Source organism: Antechinus flavipes, chromosome 2 (assembly GCF_016432865.1).
Source record: "Antechinus flavipes isolate AdamAnt ecotype Samford, QLD, Australia chromosome 2, AdamAnt_v2, whole genome shotgun sequence".
Taxonomy (NCBI): domain Eukaryota; kingdom Metazoa; phylum Chordata; class Mammalia; order Dasyuromorphia; family Dasyuridae; genus Antechinus; species Antechinus flavipes.
Genome location: NC_067399.1, coordinates 165,453,132 through 165,478,962, shown reverse-complemented (window position 1 = coordinate 165,478,962; position 25,831 = coordinate 165,453,132). Strand labels below are relative to the sequence as shown.

The following is a 25,831-nucleotide window of genomic DNA, read 5'->3' as shown; positions in this document are numbered from 1 at the left end:
GAATACACTGAAATAGCGTTATAAGCAGCACAACAATTCTTTGAAATAAACTGTGCAAAAATTATTCTCTTTTTAAAGAAAGGATAAATACTGACCTATTTTTCCAACTTCTTCAGCAAAGTAAGGATCATTCAAGTCAACATCAGATGGAAGCTCATCTTCACTGGTTTCTCTTTCATTAACAGTCTGTAACTAAACATAAACACTGTGCTTGAGATGTTATAATGACAAGTACGGTAAAATGAAAACATGGAAAAATATTGGATACTGCCTATTATTGTTAATATAAAAGGAACTCAATTTCCTATTTTTTTATTTAAAAGAACTATTATGAATTTATAACTTTTAACATTACAACTAGACAGATTTTAAAAAATTAAGAACCATTACATTTTAAATGTCAAAGCATAATTTTGACTCTACAGTTTTTACTCCCAACATCAGACCATTCTTTTCAACAGACTAAAACACAGGATCTTTACCAATTTCCAACTCACCCCATATTAGTCATTGAAAGAACAGTAAGCGTTAGTAGCCTGAAGGTATAGTACTGGTGTTATAATTGCTGTTTTTGATTTTCATTCAAATCCTACGTTGCTTGTAGGCTATTTTGTACTCCTACTATTTTGACCCCCTTCACAATTATAGTACCCATAAAAATTACCTGTACTCAAATTTCTCATGGTCCTTTGTTCAATTGCCCCCTTTTCCTACCGTATTCTACCTTATAGTTTTTTTTTTTTGTACCAGTCACATGTATCTTCTTCACCTTCTCTTCCATCAAACTGTAATCTCCTTGAGGAAAGAAATTTTTTTTTTTGTTTTGTTTTTTTCCTCTAGAGTTTATCACTCACAGTTTATCCTTTAGAGTTTTTATATATAATACAAGTATGATAAAACCCAAGTTCCATACATAAGAAAATTAAGGGTGAGTTAATTTTACAGAGCCCAGCATCAAATTCATGGGCTAAAAGGGACTATGAAGGTTATCTAAATTTTTTTTTTTTGGTGCTAAGGTAATTAGCAAGTCACTGTGCGATTTGCCCAGGGTTACACAGCTAGGAAGTGTTAAGTGTTTGAGACCAGATTTGAACCCAGGTCCTCCTGACTTCAGGGCTGATGCTCTACCTACTACACCACCTAGCTGCCCCAAAAGTTATCTAATTTAACCTCTTGGATAATGTTGAGATAAATACAAGGAGTGATACCTTCAAATTCATTTTGTAATTGTTCAATAGATTCCTTTATAATATATTTGATTTCAGAAAAAAAGTTGCTAAATAATACAGAAACAAGTCATTGTTTACTGTTTTCTTAGTGTCCTAAACATGTATGAATATGTACAAACAGATGTACACACAAGCTACCATTTATCCATTCATTGTTTAAAAGTCTATTTTATTAGGGTTTTATTTTGTTGTTGTGTGGGATGCCAAAGGTCTTATTTAGCACTGGATTCTTATATAGAAAGGTTTGAATTCTTTGGTTGCATTAAAAAAAATTTTGTGTTCACAAATGAAAAGACAGATTTTAATTAGGCAGCTTTTAGGGCACTATTGATTTCCAGTGCTTAAGTACTATATTCATCATTCCTTGTCATAAATGAAAAACCCTGTGTAATTCCAATAGATACTTGCTGAGATGTGACTGTTTTCTTTAAAGATACTTAGTGCCTGGCATGTTAGTGGATTCTTATTCCATTTTTATTTCTCTAATTTTATAATCTACTTCAAAGATTTTTATCACAGATCTAATTTTGATGATGAGAAAGTTATCAAACTATTGTATTATTCTTTCCCTTTAATGATTACTTTTCCTCAACTTCATAATATTTATTTATTGTGCTGGAACTTTAAAAAAATTTCTTCATTTCTCTCTTTCCTTTTTCTTTGGACTACTGTTGCCAACAAGTATTTCCTTCTTTCCCCTCTGCAATTATTTTTTAAAACTTTATTTTGGGCTTATGATACTATTCCAAGTTGATGCTGTCAGGCTCAGTCATGACCATTCACTCTGCAATCATGCTGAAATACTATTTCACAGCTATACTGAGTATGATAATCAATTTTTAATGAAAAAGATGAAAACCATGACTTTTAATCATGCAAATGATATGTTGTATAATTTTCTAAAATGTGAATCAATGAAACCAGATAACAAAGTAAACACACACAGAAGTATTAAAAAGTATAGTTTGCTATACGAAATTCTTACCTTCTTTGTAATGGCTATCATATTTTTATACTACAGTAAATTACACGGTGAATAAATATTGTTATTAGAGACTACAAATCCAGAAAAGGTTTTTTGGGGTAGATGCCTTTGAGGAGACTTTTGGAGCTACTCAGGACTAATTAATAACATTTAAATAAAGTGACTTAGGAATGTTTAAGTTTTGTTATTCTCTTTTGTTTATTTATCTTTTTTCTTTATAAATTTCCCTGTAGCAGGCATAGGCATTAGATATTAAGTTGTTGGCTTTGGTGAGTTTCTGCTTTTTTGAGTTTCGATATTCTCAACCACCATAATTATATTTCCAACTCTAAGGTTATAAAAACACTTATACTTGCCATTAATCAACTTGAGCTTATGCTTTTGATACTTACCTATCACCATATTATTGTTTCTCAGTGTCAAAAAGTCTCAAAATTTGCTTGAATGGCTAAATGCAACAGATGAATCCCAAATGCATAAAAAATGAAATATCTTTTCTTTGAAGCCACAGATGAGAATACTATATTGCTTTGTAACAGTGGTTTGCAAAGACTTATGTTGTTTTCCCTCCCCACCCAAACCCAATATAATGAGACTATAAAAGCAAGACTGGCTTCTTCTTTCCCCATCCATATAGACTTGAATTTATAAATCCAAATGGCTATTATGAGTCAAAATAATTGCTTTTGGAGAATATGTATTTATGTTAAAGATATGACTATTACTAAAATTATATTCTCAACTTTTCTTTTATAATGATCTATGGTGCAAATTTGTCAAAAAAGAGAGGAAATTAGACATTACTTTTTGTCATAGGACATTCTGTCTTGTTCTGCTACTTTGACTCTTCCCTTTCTCTAGCTGATCCCAGTAACTTGGGTCAATATAGAGGACCTCCTAAACAAGCAACTGTGTAAATGTAAAGAGATGAGCAATAGGGTCAAAATGAAGCTGAGACACTGGGGTGGAGATATCTTATGCAGAATGCTGCTCCTTACATCCTGCCTATGCATCTATTATGTGAAGTATAACTTAGCTGAACACAATTGAAGGTTTGGAAGCTGAACTACTCCAAGCTGAAGGCTGGTCTTATTTTGTGAACTACAAATGTGTAATAATGTTCTACTGAATCCAAATACCAATAAACCTAGAGTGGGCCTTCATATGCCTGATTATACTATTGCCTACTTTGATAGTGCCAATATTTTTGCTTGTGAAAAATGCATTTTAGGTGGCATTAAATAATTATTAAGTAATAAATAATAATATATGACAAAATGCTTTATATTTTTCCAAAGCACAGAATGTTCAAAATATTTTAATGTAATGTATAATTACAGAATGTAAAAAATATTTTAAAATACGAATATAAACTATATAATAAGAATACCTTTTGCTTCTTCTTCAGTTTTTTTTTCTCTTTCTTTTTCTCTAAAAATTGTTCCCAAGGAGTCAATTTATCTTTTCCTTCCAACTTGTTTTTGACCATCTCTTCAGCACTTTCTTTAAGACCTGTAGAAAAAAAATCCAAGGAATAAAATAATTTACGTTCTTACCATCAACTTGCTGTAGAAATGTTAAAAACCTTCAAATTTTTGACAGTCTGTCACATGGAAGAAGTTTAATTAAGATGGTTCAAATAAACAGAACTATGACAATATGCTGCCTTATCTACAGTCTCTTATACAATGTTTCCCATCCTTAAATGAAGATCACTCCGGTCTTTCTGAAAATTTTAGCAATAAAAATAATCCTATTCAACAACCCTCTTTTAATATATAGCAGGTAAATCACCACTATGATGGAGGAGACACAAAGTCTAGGTTGAGAAGGGATTCTCTGTAGATAAAGTCCTTTGGTTGCTGCTAGTTATTGCAGATGTGTTATGTTGATTGCATCAAGTTGTAAAATATAACAGAGCCTCCTCAAAGATATGTGTAGTGGACAAAGGAGTCTGGCTTGTCCATTTTCAAAATAAGGAACAAATGGATGAAGAACATCTATTGCTCGGATTTAAATAAAGATTTGGATCAAAGCTTTATGTAACTTGTCCAACAGTAGGTATATCTGGGCCTCTGGTATAGAAGAGCCCAAAACTGAATAAAGGAGTACTGTGGGTGGATTATATTCCAGAAAATGCAAAGCTCTTTTCCTGACCCTAAGCTTCCCATGAAAGCAGAGGTTCAGATTTCAATGCTAACATTCTATTGGTATTGCTTTGTGGCAGTAAAATGTGGAATAATATTGCTGCCTCTGAAGGACTATTCAGATAACTGTTACAAAGGGTAATGGAAAGATGCACAGTAGTAAAGGTTGCAGCATATAACCAAAGACAAACTCAGGAAAACAGGAATAAAGGATCTCAGTTTAAACTGTGAAATAGAGTATACTCTAGAGAGTAGAGAAGGATAGCTGGTGAAACAGAATACTTCCCTAGTACCCTTAAAATATGAGAGAATTAAGAAAGGCCTCCAGCATGTCAGATGGACCCTGTGGAAAGTTTTTGGGAGAACATGACTGAGTTTAATAGGGTTGTCAGGCATGGAGATTTGCAATGTGCTCTGTTGTATGAAATTAATTATACCAAATTAATGATATCAAAGATTAATTTTTAGCATTTGTGTATAAGAAATAACATTGTAACAATTAGAATTTTCCAACAAAGGAATGGGTTGCCTTGCAAGTAATATTAGGATTCCTATCATTTTAAGTTTCTCAGTAGAGGCTAAAAGACCACTAGTTGGGAAAGTTATTTGGTAGTAATTCATGCCTTGAAGCTATTCCTTAGGTCCTATGACATTTGGGATTCTCTCTAATTCCAGGTCACAAACAAACAAAAGAGTCCAAAAGACAGTAATGAATATCGATAATGACACAAAGAAAAGGATTTATAAGAGCTGATTTGGAGTGATAGGTGATAAAAGTTGGTTTCCCTAAACTAAGTCAGCATAAACTTATTACATAACATTTATAGGGTAACCTGAAGAACAAATCTTATGTTTTCCCTTTATTTCCACATATTTAAAGATTTTTAAACTTTGTCATAAAGGGGGAAACAGACCAGTAATGAGTGTGACTCATGCCCATGATTGTTACTAACTCATGTAGTAGGAATTTTTGGGGAAAAAAGTATGAGATCAAAAATTATAAAACATGAATTTGATGCTGGGCTCTGTAAAATTAACTCACCCTTAATTTTCTTTGTATGAAATTTGGATTTTATCACAATTGTATTATGTATAAAAACTCTAAAGGATAAACTGTAAGTGATAAACTCTAGAGGAAGAAGACAAAAAAACCTATTTTGTCAAGGAGATTACAGTTTGATGGAAGAGAAGGTGAGGGAGGTACATATGACTGGTACAAAAAAAAAAGTACAAGGTAGAATATGGTAGGAAGAGGGGACAATTGAACAAAGGGCCATGAGAAATTTGATGACAGGTAATTTTTATGGGTAGTATATATGAAGGGGGTCAAACTTGGTAGAAGGTAACAACAGCATTAAAAAAGAGGTCATTTGGAGGAGACTGATTAGCTCAAACTCTGCCACAACTTCGTTAACTTCAATTTTTTTATTAAGGAATATGTAGTCTCATTTTTCACACTCATCTTATTTCAAGGAATATGAGGAGAGACAAGTGCCTGAGCAAATTAAGGCAAACAGAGATTAAGTGATTTGTCCAGATAACACAGTAAGGTATAATGTTAGAATCCTAGTGTTAACTCAATGAAATTGATAGAAACAATGCTTATGTAACTGGTTCACACATTAGAGCTCACACCTTTAAGACAGTTTGCATATTAGCTCACACATTAGAGTTCACAAGTTGGGAGATTTCAGGATTCATTATGAGAGTTTACATCTCTCAGAGGAGGAGTCAACCTTTGGATTCACAACTTTAGAGAGCTTATATAAGCTAGAAGCCTCCAGAAAGAAGAGGAGACTTTGGGAGATTCACAAGTGAGAAGTCAGTTGAAGAGATTGAAAGCCAAAAGTCAGTCAGTTGAGGAGACTGACAAGCTAGAGACTGCATTTGGGCAGACCTGGGGATTCGGAAGAAGAGAGGCTGAGGCTGGCAGAGGTAGAAGCAAAGGACTAGCAACAAGAACTCTCGGAACCAAGGAAAACTAACCAGGCTATTTTGGAAGAGAATAAAAGATTTGAACTTTTATCATCTGGCTGCATTTGAGGTGATTATTACATGGAACCGAAACTAAGACTGCCTCCAGAAACCTCTCCAAGAAATCTGCTCCCACAGAGAACCATCATATCTTAGAAAAGAGAAGAACACTACAGTATAAGATTGGATTTGAACTCAAGTCTTTCAGCTTACAGGCTCAGAGTTCAATTTTTCATGCCACCAGCTGCCTTAAAGGCAAGTACAATTCAAATCGATCTGTGATCTCATCAACAATTTGGATGTTCTTTCAGTAACTGAAATATCTGCCCCTTTGTACAGCAGACCCGTATTTTTCAGGTAAATGCACTATAAATGTTCCACTCAAAGGGCCTTTGCTTTCTCCTTGAATTAAGAAGATACCAGTAGACATTTCTGCACATTAGGTTGCTCTTGCCCATACAACATGACCAGCTCATCTTGTCTTCATACACCTTCTTGATCACGTCTTTTACCTCTGTTTTTTTTTTTTTTTTTTTTTTTTTTTTTAATGCCTCATATATTGTAGCTGCTAACATCTACCAAGTATCTCTACATTGCCTTCTGGGACATAAATTTTTAATTCTTCATAAATAATTTAACAAATTCAACTTCTAACTTTAGTAATTATCAGCAGCACAATTCTATTTGAAGAAGTGACTTTTATTGTTCTCACTACATAAAACATAATTATAGCCTGTCTTAATTGTAAATGACCCATCCCATAATCACTCTGTACTGATAGAAAAGTAATTTTTTTAACTAATGGTTTTAAATGAATAGAATTGTAAAGAAAGCCAATTATACTAAAATATTTAAAATCAAATTCATGGACTTCATGTAGAAATTGTTGAAATATGTTAAACTTTTTGAGGGGAGGAACTCATACTCCTGTATTACCAGTATTTATCATAATATGAGATCTATAATAAACAATAAACATTCACTTGATTATCTAAATGGAAAAACTCGTCAAATCAAATTCTCTTTAATCTCCTGTGTAATCCATATCTGATTCAAAACAGATCCAAAATTCAACAACTAAAGTAGACTCTATTTTGAAACTACAATTACAAAATAATTGTTTTGTTAATTTTAATAAAGTTTCAAAGTTCTTAAAAAGACACCCATCCTATAAGCCTCTTGGCATATATTCAAGCACATTTTTAAGGAGACCATTATGTCCATCTGATTTTAATCACTATTTTGACCATTTAAAAAATAATTACCTAAGTGTTTTCAGTTTCACACAAATTATATTTTTAGAAGTTAAAAAAATCGTTTTACATCTTGGGACCGACCAACTTCAGAAAAACAACACCAATAATCCTAAAATCAAGCAACTGATAATCTTAAAACTTGGATGACCCAATTATGACAACAATAATTAAATAACAATCCACTCAGAATTCTTTTGAAAATAATTTACACATAATTTTTATATGTCACCCATATTAAAAAAAAGGGCAACTTTTTCTTATCTTTTTCATTTAAAATATTTGGAAGAACTCTTCAAAAAGTACAAGAACAACTTGGAGTAATTTAGCTTGGGGACTGCTACTGGGTTCTGTAAAATGCAAGTCCCTCATTTCAAAATATTATTTCTGGCTTAAATATATTATCTTTCTACAAATACTTGAGAAGAAAACAGGAAATGTTTACAAATTTTATGGGTTTTTTTTTTTTTTTTCATTTCAAGGATTATAGAAGGTTATTATGTGGAATAAGACAGACTGGTTCTATGGAAGAACTTGCCCAAGTAATTAGGATAGAAGGATCTTGGGCATCCAAAGTCCAAATATTGTCCTCAAGTCAAATCTTTTGTATTACAAATCCAATTTATCCCAATTTTTCTTTCTCTACTTCGCTTGGTAATGTTACTTTCTTTACCACATGAGATTCCACCAGGGAAGACATCTTCATCCCATCCCTAACTACATTTAGCACTGTCTTTTCTATTCACTTTTTTGTTCTATCTAATTATCTTCCACACTCTTCAATGGGTATATAATGTCATCCATACAGGTAGACTCTTCAATAATGAACATATGATCTATTCATGGTGGTTTATACCAGGAAATGCTGAAATATGTCCTCCCACAAATTCATCAAAAGACAAAGAATTGCAAAACAAAGTAATCATTGACTGGGGAATGGCTTATATGAAATGTGATATGTAAAAAAGTAATGAATTATTATTTTGCTATAAATTTGCAAACAAAGAATTCATAGAACTGCGGGAATTGTTGCAGAGTGAACTGGAACCAGGAAAACAATACACGTAGGTATATATACTATTAAGTAATATAATAAACTGAAAGAACAAAAACCAAAAAAAAGCCTGAATGCTAAATAGTTATAATGTATATGGGATAGGATATGATGAACTAGATAGGGGAAAAGTACGTAATACATTAAGAAATACTGATGCAAAAATAAAAAAGGTAGATACATAAAAATTAAAACAAATTCACAAGGAATTCTACAAACATTTCAAGACCTTTCTAACGTTCTCCTGACATTGCTAATAGCAATAAGAACACATGGACAATGTCACTAGTCTATCTTTTTTAAAAAATACATTTCTCTGATGATATTCCTTATGCCATTTTATCAGCATATTTTTTCATTTGTAATGTATTGAAATCTACTCATTCCTACTATCCACTTTCCCATTAGTCTTTGAGTGATTAATTTTAATTTTTCAAAGAATATGATATTCTATAGAATATCACTCTTTGTTAATCAATATTACTGGAAGAATACTGGCATTAAAAAAAATGAGCCTTTTCTTCAGGAGAAATTGTGGGGGTGTTAAATGAGTTGCAATTTTCCATCTTGTCTGGTGAAACCGAATTTTTCTTTCATGTTCAGGGCCTCATGATTACTTTAAAAAAAAAAAAAGACTTATTGATACCTTTTATTTTTCCATCAGTCATTTCAAGATATTCCATCCCTCAGCCCTGTAGAATAAACCCTCCTTTGTATAAGAAAGAGCTAAACAAAAATCAATAAGCTGCCCATGTCACAACACCTGTGCCTATATAGTAGGAGGTGAATTAACGATTGTGGATTATGTTTGACAATAAAAAAAAAGTCTCAGCACAGTTTTAAGGTTTAGTAGTTACAAAATATTAATTAGCTGCTTACTAGTTACTAAAGGTAAAAATTGCATTTAAACTTCTGGAACACCCTATAAAAACCATTCTATTGTACACCACAGTTTCATTATCTGTTTTCCCAGTCTAATATTTGCTTTTATAATTACTCAGTTTAGCTTTGTGTTGTTTTTATTTAAATTATTGCCGATGTTGTGTATCTGGTCTTTCTCATTCTGTTCACTCTGCATCAATTCAGATTCACCTTCCTGTTTACAGGAATTTCTTATACTTGTTTTATACATTCAGAAATGTAGAACAACCCATGACATTTATACACTGGGCTGTTTAACCACTTTCTGATGGCACACTGCCTTGTTCATGGGCCAGGAGAATCAGGGGGGAAGAAGTGGAGAAAGGTCAAAGTGTGTCATGTTAGAGCTGGAAGTAATCTTAAGGGATCATCTGTCAAGATCTCCTTTAAGAGGTAAAGAAACCAAGGTTCAAAGAGTTTAAGAGACTTTTTCATGGTTACATAGACAATAGCAGACTTGATTGAAATTCAAATCCAGATCATCTGATTACAAATTCAACTCCTTTTGCACCTACATACATCCTTTCTCTCACTATTTTGGGAAGTTTTCTTAATAGTTGGAAGAACTCACAGTTCCACAAATTTCTGTATGCCTCATCTTCCTTTCCTACAAATGTCCATTTCACTTTTGAGGGCATCTTTGCTAATATGCTGAGTATAAGGTGAAGCTACAGATTTCTTTTAATGAATGTTTATTATTAATGAATTGGACCACAGTTCCATATGTTCACTGATACTTTTACTGTTTTTCTGAAAACATTTCATATCCTTTGATTACTAGCATGTGATTCTTCTCTTCATAAAAGTATTCATGAAATACAGGCATGAAGCTTCTGTGTAGTTTGCTTCAAAACATGCTTTGTTGGTTTTTAAAGAATATTTGAGATCAAAAATTTCCTTCTGACCTATACTTTTGTGAGTGTACTTTTTTCTAATTTACCACAAAGACATTTTATACTGGAGCTTGGCATTTTTCTATCTTTAATTCAAACTCTATAACCTCCATTTCAATTTTGTTTCAATTCTATTGTCATTGCAGTTTCCTTTGATACCCTTTAAGTTACTACTCCTTCGCTTCTCAGGTCTTCTGCTTACTGTGAAATCAAGCTGTCTTTTTTAGAAACCCATTTTTCGTAAGAAGCTGACTTCAAACATGAAACAACATTTGGGGCTCATTAGTGAACTATTGTATTATGTATTTTCCTGAATTCTATATTGGTTTTCTTTTTGCCTTTCACAAAGTCTGCTCATCACAACTGCCAGACCAAGCTTTTCCTGGAATTCATAAGATTTAAAATTGTGGCAAAATTTGATGAAGGTATGCCCCATCTAGTAATACGACATGGATGACCAAAAAAGAAGATCTATGTACTTGATGCTCAATGACCCAAACATGGTCTATTCATGTGTGTCTATTAATATTACCATAAAAATGTCAAATACTATCATCTTTTGTTCACAAAAATAGCTATATGTTTGTCCAAATTCTAAACACAAATGCGCACGCGCATGCGCACACACACACACACACACACACACTCACACAAAATATGGTAAGCCTTTCATACTAACCAAATTATAGACTAGGCAATTCCCAATTTAAGACAGGCTGTGTTCCAGAAGTTCATTTATAAATACATTGCTTGGAACTCTCAGAACACATTTTCCCCAAAGAAACATTGTTATAAAAAGTGGTTAGGTTTCCAGCTGGCCCATTTTAACTTACAATGCAAATCAACTATAATGTGAATATTTCCAAGAGAGAACAAATGTCCCACAGGTATAACCCAAACCTCTTTGGAGACTTACTGGACTGTAATGGGAAATTTTTAATAAGTCTCTTGTTTTTTTTTATCTTAGGAACAAAAGAAGGGGGCTGGGAATGAAGAGGTTGAGATGAAAGTAAATTGAAAGACTGCTTGTATTGCATTTCTTAGGCCATTTTCAGGAAATGAAACTTTTCCAAGGAAAGAAAAAGTTCTACTTCTTTTAAATACAAAAAACAAGATTAAAAGGAATTTATGAAGTGTCTGAAACTATTCTTCAGCTCTAGGATTATGTGTTCTTAAATAATCTCAAAAGATACTTATATCTTTGTTTGAAAATTCATCAAAGAAAAATCAATCTTCATATTTTAGAATTCCAGTATCTTAAAACTTAAAATTACAAAGTTCTTAGGATCATGGAATTGAGAGTGAAAAGTAACTTTCTAATTCACTTTTAGTAGGATTTCAAACCAGCTCTCTGAACTCAAGTCCAGTCACACTATTCTGCCTCTCTTTAGTTTTTTCTAAGTAAAAAACTATATCACCTACAAAAAAACAATCTTGCTTGATCTTTGCTAATGCATAATCCTCAATTTCATCTTCTTTTTTAATATTATAGCTAGGATTTCTCACCCATTACTGAATTCTTGTTTTACTCCTGACAGCACTGAAAAAGTCTCTAGTTGTTAGAACCATTATACAAAATGCTGGCTCTAGCTTTTAGAAAGTCTTTATATTGAAAAAGCTCTGTTTATACTGCATTTTATATTTTTTTTTAACAAGAGTGCTTGCTGTATCTTGTCTTCCTGCCTCTACTGATATTATTCTGTTGGAATCTTTACAAACTGTTAAGTCATTAGAGTTGATAGAGACAATAATTATCTAATTTAGTATGGTTTAGTATCATTGATCTGATCTTACAAGGAGATGTTTTGGGCCAGAACCTGAAACAAGGTACTAAGTAGAACTAATTGTTTGTGTTCACACCAGTACTCATTGGAGTTCACAAGTATGGGAAATTCACAAAGTAAACTTTGTGAATTCATACCTCCCTTAGGTGTGCCTCTAGAAGGAGGAGTCAACCTTTGGGAGATGATATATAAGAAGTGGACCCAGTTAAGAGAGTTCAGCTGAATTAGATTGGAGAGGAGCACGCTGGGACAGACACCAAGCACTCTGGGAGATTGAGAGCCAGAAGCCCTGTCTCCGAGGCAAGAGAGATTCATTACAACCTTTACCTTGGTGCTGGCTGGAGGCAGAGGCAGAAGCAAAGGACAAAGCTGCAAGAGCTCTTAGAACCAAGCAGAGAGATAGGCCTCAACTAACCGGGCTATTTTGGAAGGAGAAAATAAACGTTTGCATTTTTACCAGCTGGCTGCATTTTGGGCGGTTATTACTTATTAACTGAAACTAAGGCTGCCTCCAGAAAACCTCCCCAAGAAAACTGCTTTCTCCCAGAAAGAACCATTATTATTTTAAAGAAGAAAAACACCATATTATTCTATTATTTTTGTTGCTTTTAGTATTAACGTTAAATTATGTTTAAAATTTTCCTAATATTGAACTAATCATGGAGTCTTAGTATTTATTCAGTCCAGTCATAATATATGGTCTCTGCAATTACGTTGACATAGCTTCATCACTAATATTTCATTGAAAAGTTTTGTAGCAATATTTACTAGTGATAAAGTTTTCTTTTTGTTTTGATTCTCCCTGGTTTAAGGGTTAAACTACATTTGTTTAATAGACTGAATGTGACAGGTTTCCTTTTATAATTTTAAAAAAATTGTGGTTATTGGAATTGTTCTTTTAATGTTTGAAAGAATTTGCTTATAAATGGCTCTGGCCCTATTTTTACTCTTCTGGGAATTCATTCATAACTTCATCTTGAAAAAGAAATTGAACAAGCTATCAAAATTACCTATTTCCTACTCTGCTATCTGGGAAACATTTTTTTAAAATACCCATTTCATCTGGATGGTCAGTGTTATTAACATATATTAAGAAGTACTTTCTAATTTCTTATTAGCTGTAAATTAAACCTTTTTATTTCTGATAGGAGTAATTTGTTTTTAGTCTTTTTAAAAGTCAAGTTAGGTAACAGACACTTTTATTTTTAAAAGAGCTCAGTTTTATTAATTAAATGGTTTTTCTGAGGGGTTTTCAATTATATTAATCTCTTCTTTGATTTTCAAGATTTTTATTTTAATGTTGAGTTTTCTAGGTGTGTGTGGTTTTTTTTTTTCAGTTGTGTGTTCAATTCATTTACTTATTTTTATTGCTTGAAAACATTTAAAAACAAAATTTCCCTCTAAATACTCTTTGGCTGAATTTCACAAATATTGTCTCATTGCCATTATCTTTTATGAAATTAATAATTGTTCTCATAATTTGTTCTCTGACCCAACCATACTTTACATTTTAGTCTCCAACTAATTTTTAAAACTATGCTTCAAAGGCCCCATACTGAACATAATTTTTATTGCATTATGATCTAAAAAGATGAATTTTGTATTCCTATACATTTCAGCCAAATTGTTTTTATATACCTGGGGTGTATGGGGTGTTCCAGAAGACCAGCACATGTGGTTTGAAGGCTGCTCATCTTACTTTTGGTGTCCACCTGTCACCACTTAATGTCTCATCTGTGGCTCTAAAAAGCTATATAGCATGTGCAGTGGCAAACCTCAGTAAAACCATCTTGGCAGAAGAGTTAAACTAGGTTGAGGATAACTGACAGGTCTAAAAACTGTTGGTGAAGCACATGACTTCTTCAGGAAAATGGGAACAAGTGGTTCTAATGGCCTTGAAGCAGGGTGAAGCAGAAGCTATAGGTTGATTAGGCATTGAAGACACTATGGCCATCACTATATACCAGGCCATCACCAGTTGACTTTTGTCCTACCATTGGATTCAGAAGAGAGTGCAACGTTGCCTCACTAAAATCTGATTCACCCAAGAGTCAAGACACTACCCATGATGTTACTTCAAAAATGAAGACAAATACCATCACCTATTTCTATTTTTGTTACTGCTTTGTCCCAGATCATGACTGCTTTCCCTGATTTTTAAACTTAATCTTAAGAGATTCTCTTGTAGACGCTTAATAGTATGTATCTTTGTTTTAACTATGTTTCTTGTAAATGTATTGTTAGGTTCTGTTTTCTAATTTTCAACTCCTAATCTTGCATTTTCCCTTTTATTTCCTGTCCTTCTTCCAGTTTGTTTTGCCTTTGTTTAATCTCTTTCTATACCCTTCTTCTTATTTCTCTCCTTTCCTTAGTTCCTTTTCTAATTATTTCTCTAATGGGCAAAATTTATTTCTATATTCAACTCTGTGTGCATGCGCATATATATGTGTGTTTATTTTTTCCTTCTCAGACCAGCTTAGAAGAGAGGTTCAGTGTAGTTCACTTGTTTTCTCCAACATCTTTCCCCATCCTCATTGAATAGGCTTCTCTTATATGAGATAATTTCTTCCATTTTTTCCTCCTCCTCCCACCAAGGTATTACTCTTCCCTTACCTTTCCATTCTTCTTTTCAGATCATCAAAACATAACACAACCATTCCCAGGCCTTCCATCCCTTTATAGCTCCTGATGATAGAATTCTGAGGGGACATGGTATCATCTACCCATACTGGAATGGAAATGGCTTATCCTTTAGTCGCTTATAAATTTTAATTCATTTTTATTTTTATATGTTTCTCTTGAGTCCATGGGCTTATATTTCAGTTTCTATGTGGACGGGATCTTATGCAATATCCTATTCCAAGCTCTCTGATCATTTCTAATGATAGCTGTTAAATAGTGTATGGTCCTGTCAGTCCTTGGTTCTAGAATTCTTTCTCTCTGCCTGCATGAAATATTTCTTCTTTGCTCTGGAAACTTTAGATTTAATGTTTCTAGGAGTTTTCATTATGGATTTTCTTTCAGGAAGTGAACAGTGGGTTCTTTCAATTTCTATTTTGAATAAGAGATCTGGGAAGTTAAGTTTTATGATTTCATGAGATCTTTATATGATAGCTAATTTATTTATTGGGGGGAAGTGGTAAGAGGTAAAGGAGTGGGATGATAATTTTTAAGTAGTTCAGTGATTCCTACATTATTTCGCCTGATCTGTTTTCTATACTATGTAATATGTTATACTTTTTTTCCAATCTTTTCACCTTATTTTAATATTTCTTATTATTTCACAGGGTTATTAGTTTCTAATGGTCAAGAAACTTTCAGAAAATTATTTTCTTAGGTAAGGCTTCACACACACACACACACACCCCTTGTTCAAAGATATTAACTCTCTTTCCCTATCTTTCTTCCATAGTTCACATTTCATTTCTTTTTTTTTTCTTCTGTCATTTTCATTTGTCTTTTAAATTCACATATAGCTCTTAAAAACAAATCAAATTCTTGTTTTATCTCTTCTAGGAATTGTTGGACTTGTGTCTAGATTGTGTTTTTCTTTGAGGCTTTGTTTACAAATATTTTGGAACAATTTTTTTTTCCTTCTTGGTTTGCGTCATGAGCTTTCCCGTCACCCTATTAGATTTACAATAGGATTTCTTTTTTGGGGGGGGGAAAGGGGGTGTTTGCTTATTTTTTTCCAGCCTACATACTAACTTTGGAGTTGATATAAGATCAAAATTCTGCATACTTCTAGAGAGAATATCTGGGGTAGTCCGACACTGACTGATGCTGGAGATCTACAAACTTTCAATTTTTCCCAACCCTTAGCTCAGTCCTAGCTGTTCAACAATAGAAAAAACAATCTTTTCTTTAGAGATTGGAGTAAAAAAGGGAAGAATAGAGGACACTGTATAGGATCTTCAAAGAATGGTATAGGGGAGAAAAAGCAACCTTTTTTTCCCTCCAGAGTAGGAAGTCAAGTAATCTTTTGAGATGAAGGAAAGATGTGGCATAGTATGGTATTGATGTGGTATAGTATGAGTGGGAAAGAGTAAAATAGTTGTTTCTTAGTTGTGAGAGACCTGTAGAAGTTACATAACATTGATTTATGGAGGAACAAAACAGAATAATTCATTGTGAATGTGTTTAAGTAGTAGTTGAAATAATGAACTATGCTCAAGTAATAGTTGAAAAGAGAGATGGTAGGGTGACTCAGGGCTGGGTCTGGCAACGTGAGAGTGGTAATTCAAGGACAGAAAATAGTTTATACTTGAGCTGGTTAACCATATAGTTAAAACCACAGCAGGAAAGTGAGACCAAGATGGGGTGATAGAGTAGGAGAACAAGTAAAGAAAAAATGAATGTTCATAGGAAGGAACAAGAGAGGAGGAATGAGGCAGAGGGTAAAATGGAAGGATATGAAGTTGTTCAAGAATAGAATTTTAGAGTTGAAGAGCATAGAAGTTCAAAATGATCACAATATTTAACATGTAAAGTGGCTAAAATGGAGTTGGAAACATAGATAGTTGGAGTTGAGGTTAATGAATTTGGCATGCAGAATACTGGAGGGAACATAAACAAGACATAAAGCACTGGGCTGCAGAATAAAACCATGAGCCGAGTTTTAAAGCTCTTTAGAAAAGGAAGAAATCCTTTTTTCCTTTTGTTTAGTACATTTATATCATTATATGAAGCTTCTCCAGATGCCCTTAGCTGCTGGTCCTTTCTTTTGCTCACCAGTTACCTTGTATTTACTTTGTCTATGTTTATGAATGTTTCCTCACTAAACAGAATGTAAATTCCTCAACGTCAGATAATTTAATATTTCCTTTAAATCTTCACATTTAAGACAATTGTCTGGCAAAGAGAAGGGACTTAATAAACGTTTCTTGGTTGACAAAAGGAACTGGATTTGTTAATAAAGATCAAAAAAAGTAAAGACAGGTTTCTGGGTGAGGATGGTATATATTTGTATGGGCTGGCAGTGGTGATGGAACAACAAGGAATATAGTTGTTTCTCTACCATAATCACACGTGTTAAAGAGTTGGGTTCAAATCTCACCTGTTATTTCTAACTTATGAGACACATGAGGAAGTCACTAATCTCAGAATCTCCCTAAAATTCCCTCTCGTTCTAAATTACCACCCCATAGAGTATGGCCTTAATATGATATAAAAACCATATAAGTACTAGGGGAAAAAAATATATAATTTCCTACCCCTTTGCCCAGCTATTAGTGATTATCACAAGATCATCATGTAGAAACCAAAATTAACTTTTAAATAAGAAATAATCAATGATAATCTTGGAATAAATTCTATTTCAGCACTAAAGTGATACAAGATCATGTCAATGCTCTACTATGTGGAACATGTGGAAAAAAATAGCAGTTCAAGCAGCTAATGTATAGAGATGAAATGAGGCAACCACAAAGAGGATGAACAGAAAGATTATTTTAAGGGCAAAATGAAACATAACTTTAAAGAATTCAACATAGTTGTAAAATCAAGAGGTGCCAAGAGCCAGCTGAAAATAAAACAAAGAAAGATGGAGAAGTCCCTTCTTGATTAAAGGCTACAGGTCTACAAATCAAAATTACAAAGAAATGTATGTCAGTAAGTACGAAAAAAAATACCAAGGACAGAAGTGTGTATTATCACTGTTTTTCAGTAGACTCCAGATGTTTCTTCTCATGAATATTTATCCTAGATGTCATTTTTGTAGCCTCAATTTCCACTTTGTTTCCTAATGATATCATAATGTCAATGTGCTATCAACATTTTGATTCATGGCTTCCAAAAATGAACTAAAGGCAAGAAAAATGTGAGAGAGCTTGAATTCAATGAAAGCAAAGTAATAAGAAGAAGGAATTGACCTAGATAGGATCTTTGAAGTCTCTTCTAGATATATAGCATTCTGGGTCCATGATAAACTAGGATTTTAGGTTTCAATCAACATTTTTTCAGTCTAAAACAAATGCAGAATTTCCATATTATTCCCTATGCAAAAGTTCACTTTGATTAAATTAAAAATATATTTACAAATATGGTTGGTTCAAATTGTCTTAAAACTTTTACCCACCTTATAAACTGCTACCAACATTTTAAAACAATAGAAAATATATGAGAACTTCAAGATCATATTGTTTGTAAACTGTGAATCCTTTAGACATATGCCACTGTTATGTCTATATAAAATGCATAATCCTAGCAGAATTATATAAGATTTTCAGACTGTTTTCATTAAAACCATGTAGTGGTATCTGTCCAAATTTCCTATAATGTTATCATCTGAGGAATTTTTTTTTTTGGGTTAGATATACCTTTGGTTAGCTATAGAGATCAACAATCTCATGTCACTAAAAAATATACAAATCAAAAAAATTGTTAAAAAAATTTGTTTCCCTACACCCAAAGAAAGAACACTGGGAAATGAATATGAACTATTTGCATTTTTGATTTTCTTCCCAAGTTATTTTTACCTTCTGAATCCAATTCTCCCTGTGCAACAAGAGAACTGTTCGGTTCTGCAAACATATATTGTATCTAGGATATACTGCAACATATCTAACATATATAGGACTAATTGCCATCTAGGGGAGGGGGTGGAGGGAGGGAGGGGAAAAATCAAAACAGAAGCGAGTGCAAGGGATAATGTTGTAAAAAATTACCCTGGCATGGATTCTGTCAATATAAAGTTATTATTAAATTTAAAAAAATTTTGTTTCTTTGGGAATTACAGGTTTGCATTTATAAGTCTAGTTCTAATATTTCGTTAATACAAAACTTTTTTAAATGGACAAATTCTCATCTGATCACAGAGAATAATTTCTAATTCATTTCTTGCTTAAGCTCCTACCTGGGTTACTACCCTCACAAATTAAATGTCTTTTTTTCCTACTCACATGCTGATGAACATTTTCTGTTCCAAATGGGTTCACAGTACTTCTTTGTTATCTATTTTCAACTGGAGCATTATTTCAAATACTCTTCCTAGACAAATTCTATCAAATGCTCCATAATAGCTTTTCCAAACTTACTCCTCAATTCAATTTGACATCTTATTATTATTTTTTTTATTCCTTCTGTCATGAGAGGGGGCTTAGTCTCCTCCATTCATGAAAAACAGAAACAGCAGCAGCAGCAGCATCTACTTTTAGGAGAGTAAAACAAAACAAAACAAAAAAAAAAAACCAAAAACCAAAAAAACCTTCTAGACGTTAGGGCCTTTTTTTCTGGCTACCAGTACCTTGTTAAACATTCCTTGTACATATTAGACTCTGAATATGTTTGCTGAACTTAAGTAAAATTCTCTTTTTAATCAATCAACAAGCAATAATTAAATGTGCTTTGTACCAGGTGCTGTACTATATCCTACTGATAAAATACATAATAAATTAACCCCCTACTTTTAAGGTGCTTATATTTCAACAGGGGAAACAATAAGAGCACAAAATAAATATAAAGAGACTAATTACAAAGTAGTTGAACAGATGAAGAATGGCTTCCCATAAAAGGTAGGTGAGCTTCAGTTTATTTTTGAAGGAAGAAAAGATATTCAGTGAGTGGGAAAGAACTAGAAAATGCATTCCAGGCATGCAACACAATGGCCCAGAGATGTCTGTAAGGGAGGGAGAATAATGGACAACAAAACTGGAATGATAGGATGAAGCATGGTTTGTGAAAGACTGAAAGATAAACATTAAAAGCAATTTCCCTTATAATTATCATATAGTGAGTCATATGTATGAATCTAAATATTAATTTGATTACTATTTAATATAAGCATTAAAACAAATGCGACCCAATTAAAAATCTGATTTGATAAATTATCTTATTGAATCTTGGTAGTCATAGTTAATAACTAAATCTTGCTGTCATAGCAACTACTGCAATCATTAGCACCAGAAAAAAAAAATTAGTTGCTCAAAAGCAGCAGTTAGGTTAATAAGAATTTTAATTCTGGAAAACAAAAAAACAAAAAGCAAAACAAAACAAGTATTCTTACTAATGTTCATAGACATTGGGTTTTCCATTTCCATGACACTGTGGAGGGCAAGCTTATGGAATTTTGAGGAAAAATAAAATGTTTTGCAGAATCTAACTATCATGGCAACAAAAATGCATAAGCTTTAGTTCACTAAAATATCCAGAAAGTAGGTCTTAAATATTTAAGTATGAATAAAAACTACTGGGAGAAATCTCTAAGCCCAGGAATATTCAATAGTGGTCTCCTACATTTACAAAAATTATTATCCTGAGCCTCAAAAGTTCAAAACATGGTTAATAATAGTTATTAAACGACTTCTGTGTATCTAGCCCACAATGACCAATGAGTAAATTTTCTTGGGATGATATAAAATCACCCAGAAGGCCACTCTTAGGAATGAACTAAATACAAATTTATGACCACACTTTTTATGTTCTTGCTATATATATCATTAACACAGATAAGATGTTTATTTTCCCTTCAGCAAAAATTCCATTTTCTCTTCTATGTTTAATAGTCTGGGGAGATTTTCAAGAAATTCCCAAGACTTATCAATTCCCTAAATGGTCTGAGACAAAATTCTTTTTATAAAATCATATTTATTTTGATGTTACTCCAGATGAAAAATGTCAAATTCATTCTGTAAATATTTTTATCTATGAACCTCAGTTTAGCATTCCCAGTCTATATCCCCTAAGGAGTATAAGTTTCAAGCTAAAATTAATATTCAAGTGTGATGTACTTATATAAAAATACAGCATTAAGAAGATTAATGATGGTGATCACCCACATATATACAAAATAATGTGTACATGATTCTTCTCTGAAATACTATGTAAAATATCAAAAGACAGAGTCAGGACAGCCTAAGGAATTGTTTTAAACAAAGATTAAAGTCTCCCCCCCTCTCCTCCCCCGCTGAAAAAGAAATGTTTCAAATTGTTTTATCTTAAATGATAATGATTCTTTGGGGAAAAAAAATCTTAAAACTAAGCTTCTTGCAACTTGGTGTTTAAAACTTGAACTAAAATATATCTTTTACATTTACTTTAAATTCAAATTTTCCATTTAAAAGTGCCATGCTATTAGTAAGCACAATATTTTATCTATATTTTTTAGGTTTTATTATTTTTTAAATAGCTTTTTATTTTTCCAATTACATGCAAAGATAGTTTTCAACATGTACTTTTACAAAACCTTGTGTTTCAAAATTTTCTTCCTCCCTTCCCCTCCCCCCCTTTCTTTAGACAGCAAGTAATCCAATGAAGGTTAAACATAAAGCATAATACTTTAAACATCTGGTTATTAGAAATATCTTGATCAAAAACAGTTTCCCACTAAAACATAGTTGAAAAAATGAATACTTTGGCAATCAAGAGAAATGCAAAAATAAAAACTCTGATACCGAACAGGGTAGAGATGTGTGAAAATTAAAATTATGAATCCTAAAGATTTCCAAAGACAAACATTTGATTTGCATAATTTCTGATTAAATTATAGATCTTTAAAGATTAATTCATATTTTTTCCTACTAAAACTATAATTTCCAATACTATAAAAGATTTCTGCATTTTTTTCCTCTCATAAAGGTAACCCAAGTAGTAGAGCCCAGTGTGTTGAAATGGGAAAAGTACTGGAATCAAAACTTATGTTCTAGTCCAGGATGATCTATAAACTAGCTGTGTAATCAAGGCCATATGTGTTATTAATTGTAAAATGAAAAGGCTGTGTTAACTAACCTCTAAGGTTATTTCCAGCGATAAAATTCTATAAATTCTACGTTTTCACTGGCTTTCTAAAATACATTTTTGAAGGACATGCAGAAAAAATACATTTATTTATTACTTAAGTAAATGTGAAGGAACAAAAATCACCGTCTTTAGTATTAATACATATCAAGAAATAAAATGCAGGGGCAGCTAGATGGTACAATGGAGGGAGCACCAGCCTTGGAGGACCTGAGTTCAAATCTGGACTCAAATATTTAACACTTAAAAGCTAGCTGTGTGATCTTGGACAAGTCACTTAAACCCAAATGCAAAGCCAAAAAATACAAAGTAGAACATAAAAAAAATTTTAAAAATGTTTTTTGAGTGAAAAGTAGTCAGGGAACACCAAAGAGTCACTCACATACAAAAACTGGGAATTTTAATTTTGCAAAGTTGGCGTTCATGAAGTAAAATGTTCACTCTGCTGTTGGATGAATGCTTTGGGCTATTAGGATGAACAAAGTAAAGTCAATATAGACTAAATTTGTCTTCCCTTACTGTATTTACCTCGGTTCTCCTGACAAAGAAGTCATAAAGATAATTAATAAGGATTTAAAAACTGAGATGTAAGGTGATACATTTTTAGGAAACAAATTCATTTTACTTAAGAATAATATTAAGTAAGCATACCTCTTCAATGAAAAATGACACTTCTTAGATACAGACATCAATGTTGAAAAAAATATATAAACATATTTTTAAAATTCTGTTACAAAAGTCATGAAAATTAAGTCCAATATCCTCATCTGCTAAAAATCATTTTAGTAAAAAAATGAAAATGACATGTACTCTCATATCAGTTTCACTCCTGATAGGCAATTTTGGTTCATCTAGAATGTATTATGAAGGGAGGTTTTTTAGATATTTGTTGTAAAATGCTCAGTGTCAAAACAAGGGATCAATTTTAAGAATATCACAATAAAAAGAAAAAATTCTTGATGGGATCCAGAAACAAATATGGTGATTTAGATACTATCTTTGTTAAAGCTTACTAAGCTTTTGAAAGCAAAATATAAATATCAAGTTCACAATTTAATATATAAATTTTTTTGTTCTTTGTGAATATGAATACAAGTTCATAAAAAAGAAAATTTTTAAAAATAAAATGGAAATAAGGGCAAGTCACAAAGGATAAAAAAGAAATGTGTGACGTAAAGCATAAAAACAAAAAGTCATAAAAATTGCCAAGAATGTTAAAGGTCAGAATGAGCTGACTGTCAAGGAAAGCTGCTGACAACAAAAAAAATCTGCTTTTTTTTTTTTTTAATTATATCAGAGAGAAAAAGGAGGATCAAAAAAAAGCTCTCTAAGACAGTTTTAATCAATAAGAGAGGAAAGCAAGAGCTGATTTTTACACTGAAAATGAGAGAACAAAAATTACTAATGGGGAGTTGATACTCCAAATTTGTAAGGAAACAATAAGAAAACCTGTTACCCTTAATGAACTCCAGTTAACTAGCTCAGAAGAACTACATCTGAGGGTCCTACATGAACTGGCAGATCTGATCGCCAAGTCATTATTCGTGATATCTGACAAATACAGAAAACAAGAAAGTACTACTAGATTGGTGAAAAACAAATGTCCTGATTTTATTTTTATTTATTTTTAGTGATCAGCTACTGTCTGTGATATCTGAAAGATCATGGAAAATGTGAGAGATAATACAAAAATAGAGAAGGCAAATATCTTTAGGTCAGTGAGCTTGACTGATTCTTGGAAAAATTCTAGAATGGATAATTAAAGAGAAGTGAACAATCTAGACAGATAATTACAAAGAGCCAGTGTGATTTCATTAAAAGTAGGGAATGCCAAAATAACCTCACTTTCTTTTCTAATAGGATTTCTAAATTACTTGATGAAAGATATAAAACATCCAGTTAAACTAGGCTTTAGCAAAACCTCTAATACAAAAATTTAATTTATTCTTGTGGAGAAGATAGCAATATAGATTACAATAAATGAATTCAGAACTGGTTACATGGTTAGACTAAAAAATTATCTGATAATGGCTTAATGTCAACATAACATTGTTTAAACAACAGTTTATTATTTTTATTAATAACCTTAATAATGGCATAGATGGTATGCTCAACAAATCTGTTGAGGACACAAAACTGGAATGAATAACTAGCATGTTATGAGACAATAGAATAAGGCTATAAAATTATATTGATAAGCTATGTTATTAGACTGAATCTAGTGAGATCAAATTCAATTGTGATAAAGATAAACCTTACAGTGAGGGGGAAAAAAAAAACAAAACTCCAACAACTTTGCAAATATAAAATGGGAGACTCATGGACAGAAGATGTTCTGAAAATGAACTAGGAATTTTAGTGTATGACAAACTCAACATGGACTGGGAGTATAATATGGAAGTCTAAAGAGCTATTATCATCTTGAGATGCATCAAGGAATAAGGAGGTGATGATTTCACTGTATTCTGTCTTTTTTTTACATCTCCCTGGTTTAAAGGTCCCATAATTTAAAGACTGATAAAGTATAAACTATTCAGATGAGGGCACTGAGTTTATATCTCATGAGGTTTGAAGAAATATGCATATTTACATTAGAAAAGACTTAGGGAATATAAGTCTAAGGGAATATTAATAAGTCTTTTAGGGAATATTACATATTACCTGTTTCTGAGAATCTGAAGGACTGTAATGTAGAAGCCCTTTTATTGACTTATCCCACTTGGTTTGAGAGAGTAGAACTTAAATGAAGAACTTAAGAGAGGAGGGAGAAATAAGCTTTAAGCTTGATGTCAAGGAAAACTTCCCAACAATAAAAACAGTCTTAGAGTGGAATGGATTGAGTTATCTCAAGAGGGGGTAGATTCCTTGTCCCTGGGGGTCTTTGTGCAAAAGCAGGAAACTACTTTTCAAATTTGTTGTAATGTGGATTCCTTTTGTTTATGGGTTGAACTAGATAGTTGCTGAATTAATTTCCAAATCTCAAACTTTAATTAATAATAATAATTAACAATTATATGAATATCAATAAATTTATATTATTTAATAACATTCAATAATAATATAATAAATAATATGATAAATATAAATGATAAATAAAATAATATATATTATATAAAATAATATAATAATAAGACATAATAATAATTAATACTAATTAATTAATGATATTTAAGGAAAAGTAAATATGGAATAGATCACTACAGGTAATTATATTCATATTTCAGTAACAAATGAATTATGTCTTTTTCTTTAAAAAATTTTTCTGTCTCAACTATTCTAACTCTCAATTATTCTTTACCTTCAATTTTCTTTAAAAACCATTCTGATTTTTGAGATTATATACTGTCAAGTAGTACTGTTTTGATTATCTAGTGTCCCTCTCTCCAATCTTTTCCCCTCAAGAGATAGCTAACTTAATGCTAAACAATCCTAAAGGAAAATAAAAACCTACAACTTGCCAGCCTAGCATTCAGGATGATCTGGACCCAGCTACATGTGTAGATTTTCTTTTTCCCAGTATGTTCTTTTTAATAAGCTCTACAACAAAGCCAAGTTGGGCTATTTGCTACCATTGAACATTTTACTTTGTACTTTTGTTCATATCGAGTTCTTTAATTGAAATACTCTTTTTACTCTTCTCTATATATGCAAATCCTACCCCCCATTATTTAAAGCCCAGTTAAAAAGCACTCTCTCTTCTAAGAAGTCATCTTTTATTTCTCCCATCCAGAATTATTTTCTCTAAAATAGATATTACTTTATCATAGCACCTAGCATATAACAGAAATTTTTGATCAACTGATTATTACACTATTGATTATTAAATCTGTATATCATTTGGCTATCAAATTAGACTGGT

General features: G+C 32.2%; 1 protein-coding gene across 1 annotated transcript in view; it reads right to left on the bottom strand.

The window, feature by feature from the left end:
• Positions 1-25,831, bottom strand: part of ESF1 (ESF1 nucleolar pre-rRNA processing protein homolog) — a 95,207-nt gene that overhangs the window by 25,186 nt on the left and 44,190 nt on the right. The window contains exons 10-11 of the mRNA XM_051975897.1: positions 3,605-3,726; positions 96-192 (exon numbers count right to left, since the gene is read on the bottom strand). Coding sequence (XP_051831857.1) covers positions 96-192; positions 3,605-3,726 — 219 coding nt within the window. The remainder of the gene's footprint in view (positions 1-95; positions 193-3,604; positions 3,727-25,831) is intronic.